This window comes from Rhagoletis zephyria, unplaced genomic scaffold, assembly GCF_001687245.7.
Source record: "Rhagoletis zephyria isolate East Lansing unplaced genomic scaffold, Rhagoletis_zephyria_1.1 Rzeph_scaffold_15226, whole genome shotgun sequence".
In the NCBI taxonomy this organism is placed as follows: Eukaryota; Metazoa; Arthropoda; class Insecta; order Diptera; family Tephritidae; genus Rhagoletis; species Rhagoletis zephyria.
In genome coordinates this window covers 1-9,417 of record NW_016172293.1, presented here as the reverse complement: position 1 = coordinate 9,417, position 9,417 = coordinate 1, and the positions used below count along the sequence as shown (strand labels likewise).

Below are 9,417 nucleotides of genomic sequence, written 5' to 3'. Positions count from 1 at the left end.
TTAACAGCCAAACAAAACTTCTTCAATTTATTCGTAGATTGTGTGGATTTGAAACAGATTCCATTTTTCAATTTTCCAGTTGATCAAACAGTTAAAGAATGACATTTCAGTGTTATAACGTCTATGAAATGTTAGGGCAGTAGCATAGTCAAAGCAAGCCATATTTTTTTTTTAACAATCATTGTACCTTAATGGAAAAAAACTTTAAAACAGCTGCTGCGCTTCGTTCGGTATTCGTGCGTTCTTTCCGCAGTCATTTAGCGAGCCTTTTATTATACCAAGAAACTTTGTTGACGCTCCCATTGAATGGTTATCTGTGCAAAAAAAAAAAATAAAATTCACCTATTTTAAATTTCCAGCCAAACCCATTCAATAGAAAAGTTTTTATCGCTAATTGACACTCACATTCATTACAATGAAACTTTAATTCGACTCTCAGCAATTCTCCATTAGGTCAACTTAGAGATTTCTTAGTAAAATTGAAAATTAGACCATAACTAAAAAAAATTTTACTCCACAAATGAAATGCGATGAGCTGTCGCTACCTTCAAATTATTTACTTATGAGAACATGAAAAGTCACGCTGCACCCAACCCATTCTCCGCCTAATGCCCCTTAAGTGTGCCAAATACTTACATACATACACATATGTATGTATGTATGTACTTAGTTATGAGTGCTTTATGAATAATATTTTCTCACTGGTCGGTTTTTACAACCCAAAAATGTAGGGCACATAAATACTTAGCCCGCAATAAGCGAGAGTGCGAATTCCCTGCAAAGAAAATTTGATCTTTTTAGGTTCTGGTTAAAAAACTAAAATTGTTTACAGTCTCGGCAAGTAGTCCGTTGTGAGTGGATTTTAACCATTTATAAAGAGGAAAATTTTTAAGAGTAGAATTTTTTTATGTATTTTCAAATTCGTTCGGGGGTTAGAAGATTTCTGTTTGATAAGTACATTATAATTAGAAATGTTTCGTAAAAGTGTAAAAAAGAGTTGAAATCTCAAAACCATTATCGAATTATGTTATATTTATCGCGATTAGCTGAATATGCTATAAAGAAAAGGGAGAAAAGTAAGTATTTAAATAGCCCTAACCAAACAATTTTTTTTTTATTTTACAGGAGAAGCAAAAAAAACATTATACAAATAATATCAAAAACAAGACTTTTTAAAAAGTGGCATATAACTCCGTTGTTTTGGTACTTTGTACACTTTAAAATTTAAAAAAAAAGTGTATTTTAATATATCCTGCCGAAATCCGTGAAAATCGCAGTTTCGAAAAAACAGTTGGTTAAGGCCTTTGTGCATTGAGGTAACGATTTTTTTTTTTGTTAGTTCTCTAGGAGTCTCTCACACAGCAGATACAGATTACAGAGCACAAGCTTCGAGCTGAGGCATTTTCCTGTGGGGCTCGCATAATTTTTATGTTCACATTTCTAGCATAACATAACCATGTGACCAAATGTGCGTACATATGTACGTAAGTAATATTACATGCGTAGTAAATAATTGCGATAACTATGAATGTTATGATGAGCATAAGCTTATGATAATAATACGAATATGTATAAGCTTTTGCCAACTCATAGCGATGGCTATTGGAAATTTTTTATACATACTTACATATGTACATATATATGTACTTGTTAAAGTGCTCTACATTAGCCAATATGTTTGTTATGTTTATTTTTTCGCGGAATTGGTAGAACAGTCAAATCGTTTGTTGGCCTATGAATGGCGGCTATTAATTTTTGTTATTGTATGGGTTTTATAGATATCTGGGTGAGTAATGCCACTTTACTTATATATGTATGTACATACATTTCAGTCAAAAATTAGCTGATATACATATGTGCAGATATACCTATGTACCTAGGATGTTTGTATGTACATAAATGCGCAATATAGAAAATTCCGTCCACCTAATTGCGTCAAATGTCATCTTTATTTTGGCTGTAATTAAGATTACACTTTAACTGATTCCAGATGGGGTTTCTATACCACTTCCTAACATGAAATCGAGCAATGAACTGTCTCTTTATTTGTATTCACATTAGGGCTGAGAGTTCTATATGGATTTTTTCAATATCCGTATAATCCCGATATTCGAATACCTGGTTAAAAATTATCCGTATACAGTGAAACCTCCCTTGGGAGGACACTCACCGTCAGTCATTTTTTGTCCGCCCAAGAGAGGTGTCCGCTCAAGGGAAGGGAAGCCTATTTTAGAATTTTTTAATGTTTTAATTAATTGAATATTCACTATTTCTTATTTAAATAAAAGTATTGATATTACATCGTTCAAACAAAAATGTGCATGTATTTTTTCAAAAGTGCATATTTCATTTATGTGCGTAAGTACATATTAAGTAATAACAAAATAAAAATAAATATTACATTTCAGTCCATAAACTACATAAAACCATAGATTCATTACATAAAAAACTGGGAAATTGTCGATTGACGTAAGTTTTATTTTTAATTTTTTTCAGTGTCAGTACCTTTTTCATCAATAGTTTTCATGTTTTTATCAGTAACAAAATCCAACCAGAAATCTAAATTTTCGGTCCATGTATTTATTATTATCTATTGTTATAAATTCATCAGAATTGGAATTGGATTCTCCAAGGGTTTCTGATAATTCAAATAACGAACCTAAACCACTGCGCAAACCAAACTAAATGTGTGCATAACAATCACATTTTATGCGGGAAGTCCCCTTTTTCCATTTAGTAGTCCGCCTATGAGGAGTTCGCGTCCGCTCAACGGAGGTTTTTGTTTGATTTGTTATGAAAAGACATCTTAATGTCCGTTGATAAGAGGTTCGCGTCCGCTCAATAGAGTTTTTTGTGTCAATTTTATGCAAAATAACTGTCCGCGTCCGGCCAAGAGAGGTTCCGCTTAAGAGAGAGTAATTTGTTCTGAAATTTATACTTAAAACTTGGTGTAGGAAAAAATGTCCGCCCAAGGGAGATGTCCGTCTAATAGAGGTGTCCGTTAGGAGAGGTTTCACTGTATTCGGNTATTTAAATAAAAGTATTGATATTACATCGTTCAAACAAAAATGTGCATGTATTTTTTCAAAAGTGCATATTTCATTTATGTGCGTAAGTACATATTAAGTAATAACAAAATAAAAATAAATATTACATTTCAGTCTATAAACTACATAAAACCATAGATTCATTACATAAAGAACTGGGAAATTGTCGATTGACGTAAGTTTTATTTTTAATTTTTTTCAGTGTCAGTACCTTTTTCATCAATAGTTTTCATGTTTTTATCAGTAACAAAATCCAACCAGAAATCTAAATTTTCGGTCCATGTATTTATTATTATCTATTGTTATAAATTCATCAGAATTGGAATTGGATTCTCCAAGGGTTTCTGATAATTCAAATAACGAACCTAAACCACTGCGCAAACCAAACTAAATGTGTGCATAACAATCACATTTTATGCGGGAAGTCCCCTTTTTCCATTTAGTAGTCCGCCTATGAGGAGTTCGCGTCCGCTCAACGGAGATTTTTGTTTGATTTGTTATGAAAAGACATCTTAATGTCCGTTGATAAGAGGTTCGCGTCCGCTCAATAGAGTTTTTTGTGTCAATTTTATGCAAAATAACTGTCCGCGTCCGGCCAAGAGAGGTTCCGCTTAAGAGAGAGTAATTTGTTCTGAAATTTATACTTAAAACTTGGTGTAGGAAAAAATGTCCGCCCAAGGGAGATGTCCGTCTAATAGAGGTGTCCGTTAGGAGAGGTTTCACTGTATTCGGTTTTTCGAATCTAAAAATAACAATTGTTTGTGTTTTAATCAAGCTTTCTATTATTTATTTTGCAAATCAATAGAGTCACGAATCCGTTCAAAAACTGTTTAAAATATCCGGATAACCAAGATATTCGGATATTCGGAGTTTATGGGTATATAAGAAGGGCTATTTGGATATCGGAATATGCGGATACTCCCAGCCCCAATTCACATAAATATATAGAAGGTGTAAAATAATAACAGCCGCACGGTTTTGTTTTTAATAAAATGGAAGTACCCTTTTAGATTTTGCGAAAAAATAACGTCTTTTAAGTAATATAAACAGAGCACAGTTGCTGAAGGAGACTGTTACAATTAAAGAAGGTAGTTGTGTGGGAAATTTCTTCCTGTCAAATGTAAAAACGCTCTTCTTTAGAAAATATTTTGATTCGAATTTGTTTTCGTACAGTTTTACTGGCGAAGTAACTGATTTTCAGCCTGTCATTGCTGGCTAATAAATTTCCTTGCCATTTTTTCTTTGTTTTTCTGTTGTATTCTTCTTACAGCTGGCCTCGTAAATAAGTTTTCCTCATAACTTTCTATTCGCGCAGTCACTTTGTCGCACTTTCTTCGGTTTGAAGCCTCCAATTAATTCGCTTATTGTTCTAACCTTTTCTGTTTACCCTCCAAAATTATTTCAGCACATTTTCCATTTACTTTCACTCTTCAATATTTGCTGCGATACTTGAGTGCAGATGTCGTTTGTATTGCATCATTGTAAGAATTTTATCGAATCGTATTGATCTTCAAATGGTTAAATATTTTTTTTTTTTTTTTCGGGGAGCAAGCGAACAAAAACTGCAATTGCCTGCGGCCACTTTCCGCTTCCACTTTTGCTGCTACCCTTGCACTCACTCTGCGTTAAATTAGGATACATACTTGGATGTTTGGCACTTTGCAGCTGTTATCCTAGCATCTGCATGTTGCATTTTTAATTATTACTTTTGTCGAGTGCGTTTCGAAATGAATAGAAAGTTTGCGGGGTGGAGAAATGTGACTCGTGTTACGCGTCAATTATTGCGGAACAAAATTACAAGTATACGCCGGAATGCCAATGGAGAAGGGTGAGTGGAAGGGGTGTTCCTGAATTGTGGTTTACCTAGGGTGATATATAGGATATAATACACAAAAGTAGTACGCACATTAGGGTGGTTAAAAAAAAACACACGGAAACCCCACTTTTTGTTACAACCACCCCCTTTTCCTTGAATTGTAGACAAAAAAATGTGTTTTTTTTTTAGAACTGGTTGATATTTAATGGGCGTTGAAGTACCTATTCCATGTATTTTACATTTGCAAAATAAATTTTTTAACAAACTTTTTTCGCGACCCTGTCTAATGCACGTACATATTAATGTACAGATACATATGTATGTATTATGCCAATAAACCGCAATCCAAAAAAAAACATACATTTTTAACTGATAAAAGTATATTTCTTCACCCATTCAAACCGAATTTCAAATGTTTTATGAGAGAAAAAGACGGTTTGAACTTATAATGGCCGATTCCACGCCCAATAAGAAGCAGCTTACGTCGGCTTGCCTCCAAATTTAATTCACTTTAAAACGCACACCAAATGCCATAATTAAAAAGCACTCAACGTTCATTTTCCACAATCACTTTTTCTCCGACTTAGTTGCAGAGACAAAGTGATTTATCCTGGTATAAGGAAGCACTCTCACATATCCTACAAATGCACACACACACACTCACACGCCCACACTTCACTGCACACAATTTCTCTGTTGCATAGACTGCAAGACACAATGACTACGCCCCTACGTGACTTTACGCCGAAAGCCGTACATTAAAAGCAAAGCCACCAAGCCGCCAAGCCACTGAACCGCCAAAGCAGAGTCGGAAGGGCACCACACTTGCATTACCTTGGCAGTGACATGCATTGCACTGTGTTTACTTTTCTGATAAAGCAACGGCGGCTAATGTGAGGCCGGGAAGGTCCTTGCTCCGAGCGCTGCACATACAGAATCAGCGCATAATGCTTGCAGTGCCATCTATGAGATACGAAATACCGCGCATGCACCAAACTACGACTCGCGGTGTCCTCGCGATGATGGTACCTCACCGTTGGATTGCTCGGTTGGGCGACTGTTTGTTTGGCCAACAATTCGACAGTAGTAACTGTGCCCTGTTGCCGTTCGTGCGCGTAGCCATATCACTGCCAAGCAAAGTAACAAAAACCTCACAAGGACTAACGATTTGAAATCGGATTTTTTTTTTACAAAATGCGCGTAGTTTATTTCTAAGCCTTATTTTTTATGAAATTTTCTACTTTTGTAATTTTGATACGAAATTATGTAATTGATAAGCGTGAGCAGCAAAAGTTTGCGAGCTATTTTGATGTGTGCCACCTTGAATTCCGTTTGGTGTGTAAAAAATCGATAAGATGGTTTTTTACGGTACTACTCCTTGTCACTCTGTTCGCACTCGTATTTATGGGATAAGGATACACAGCGGAAGTGCCGTCTGAGTAGGTGAGCGTGAGAGTCGGTCAATGTTTGTGTGCAACATATTCGTGCGATTATCTATTGAATGAAAGTGTAAAGTCTTTTCAATGAATGTTTCCGCTTTTAATTGCTTACTTTACTTTACATAATTGACTTTTTTTGTCTTGTGCCTCCCTTTCCTAGGTCATAACTCCCCAGCGTCACGGTGATGTTTATATCTACAACTGGCCGGCAGCAGCTTCTTCATCTTCAGTCAGTCATCGGCACAGTCAGCCACACCAGCCACATCAATACCATCATCAGAGTCACCCACATTCACAGTCTCAGCAGCTTTACAGCAACCAAAGTATATACCAGAACATATCCATGATGTCGGCGGCGGCCGCAAACGGCAGCGGAAATGGCAGCGAGTTCGAAACTTACGATACACCAAAGCCGGCCACCCCAGTCAATTACGATTGCCCCAAGAACGTGTGTCGCACACCAACGCAACTGCGCTTCGGCGATAATATGCCGCTAAACATGAAAGTCTGCTCGACGCCTATTCAAGAAGAGTCCTACGACGTGCCTCGTCCACTGCAGACGCTCGTCCAGCATCAAAGTACACTGACGCCCAGCAGCTCCAATTCATCGCTGCTTACCAGCGACAGTCTGAGTCTATCATTTTCATCGTCGAATCGTTCATCGTTGGCGAATATGCCCGACTACGATGTGCCGCGTCGTAATCCGCTGCCGGTTCGTGCGGTTCAACAACAACAGCAACTACTGCTTCAGCAAAGGCATCAATCGGTGCAGTTTATCAATGGCAACTGCTCAACCTACGACTTTCCGCTGCCGTCAAATCTTTCCACACCGGTTGCGGAGAAGTCCTCGCCCAACGCTACGCTGCTGGCAGCAGCCGCTTCGAAGGAGTTGCCATTGGAGTTGTCCTCAGCGCTGCACACCCTCGATAAGCTACAATTCGAAGCAACAACAGCAATAACAAAGTGAGTTGCCTAACGCTAGACACGCGAAGTAAAACTTCTAAGTTAACACCTCATTTCTCATTCCAGGTTGCTGTCTTTTGTCACGCCGAATTGGCGTCTACGCGAGAAACTTGAACCGGTATTGATGGATGTTAAATTAACCGCTGTTCGCTTGCGCACCGCTCTACATGACCTCAGCGAATTCGGTGAAGGCGCACTGGGCAACGCTACCCGCTCGGAGGATCGCAACTTGGCGCTCAAATTGAGGCCACATGTGCGGGCCCTGCGTGATGCTGACAAACTGATACACGACACCACCGAGGCACTGGACGCACAAAGCTGGGCAATCGAGCAACTTACGCGCAACGACGAGAAGTTCAAGACCTTCTGCAAACCGCCCGACAGCCTTGACCAGCTCATTGCATGCGCGCAAACCCTCACTGAGGATGTACGGCAAACAACCTCCTTCATACACGGCAACGGCTCACTGCTATTCAAACACAGTCTGAGCGAGGGTGGCGAGGAAGAGGCGGACAGCACGAAGGCTGAAAGCGCTGCGGAAGACCAAAATACACCAAAGCGAGGCAGTTCAGAGTGGGTGGAAGACTACGATTACGTTTCTTTTGAGTCCAAAGATGCCGCAGCGAAAAAGAACTCGGCTTTGCGTGAGGCAATACCGGCAAATTTGAAAAAGAATTTCGACACGGTCATCAAAGCAGCCGAGACAACGGTTATGGCCGCTTCCAATGTGATGACAACACCGGTAAACAACAACAACGCAAACGCAAAGAAACAGGAGCTCACGCAGAAGGACAAAAAGTTGGTCTGCTATTACGCGGTGCAAATATCCACACACATGGGCAACTTGCAGCAAGCGATCGACTCTTTTCTGGAAACTGTCGAGAAGAATCAGCCGCCGAAATTTTTCATTGCCTACGGCAAGTTTGTGGTGGTGAGCGCGCACAACCTGGTTACCATTGGCGACATTGTGCACCGCAACGTCTCTAAGCCGGAACTGCGCGAGAAGATTTTGCGCTACACAGACGCGCTGTCCGAGGCGCTGAAAACGTGCGTGCAAAAGTCAAAGAAGGCCGCAGCGCAATTCCCCAGCGTCACAGCTGTGCAGGAAATGGTTGACTCCGTGGTGGACATCAGCCACTTGGCAGCCGACCTGAAGGTGGCCATGTTGCAAGCCGTACAGCTAAGTCTATAAATGGGCTGGACACGAATTGTGTTGCATACTGCTAGCCTACACACATCGGTATACATACATACATACATATGTATGCCACTATATACTGCATATTATGGAAGGACCGCAAAGCAACACAAATTTTTGGCATTTGTTTTTGTCAAAGGCTTCAAAAGTCTTCCACCCCTTAGAGCAGAAATCCGAGAGCTAATTAAAACTTAAAAGCGCTGTTAAATAAATAAATGAGCTTCAATGCTTTTTGCTTCCAGCAATAAAATATTGTCCAAAATATTACGCACAGTGGAGCTAAGGGACTCGTATCTAAAGGAAATTTAAGCACATAAGAAAACTTACATAATCAACTGGCGCTGACTGCTCGGCACAATGCCGGAAACGAAAACGCCAAATTCCTGTCGTTTATAGAGAGATGATTAAACGGTATTGCAATAATGGGAAACGATTGGGCAACTAATTAGCAAACGATTTTCCGAATAAGTTGTGTTAAGTGCCCGACCACGGTGAGCCGACGAAGCACTTGCACATACATATGTATTAGGAGTAGCGTACGCTCTACTGTGGACACACAAATGTGTATGTATGTAATTAGTAAAGTTAATTTAAATATAATTTTAAATGTGATATTTTAAGCGAACAGTGTTTAAGCAATTATTACATAAATCGCAAATTTCTACAACAAATGTGTTTAGATGCAAAAAGATGCACTTATACATATACTATATGTACATTAGTATATAGATATTCGTGTGTATTTAAAGTCTAATTTATTTTACTTTCTTGTAAATATTTCGTTATCAATGCAGCATATCGCCCTAATACGAGTTGTATTCACTTTAAACCCCACTATAGTATATTAAATTTCTTATCTTTATTTTAAATTATCGTTTAATGTTTAAGTTATTTGTAGAAAAAGTCCGTGGAAGCAATTGCATACAGAAGTATGCTATGAGACTTTTTTTTTTT

At 38.6% G+C, this 9,417-nt stretch overlaps 1 protein-coding gene across 1 annotated transcript; it reads left to right on the top strand.

Annotated features, from left to right (window-relative positions):
* Positions 1 to 6,464: 6,464 nt before the first annotated feature.
* On the top strand, positions 6,465 to 8,831 carry LOC108378907 (breast cancer anti-estrogen resistance protein 1-like). Its single transcript, XM_017635210.1, has 2 exons — positions 6,465 to 7,265; positions 7,332 to 8,831. Exons 1-2 carry the CDS (start codon positions 6,646 to 6,648, stop codon positions 8,455 to 8,457), a joined length of 1,746 nt encoding a protein of 581 aa, XP_017490699.1. The 5' UTR covers positions 6,465 to 6,645; the 3' UTR covers positions 8,458 to 8,831.
* The last annotated feature ends 586 nt before the right edge of the window (positions 8,832 to 9,417 follow it).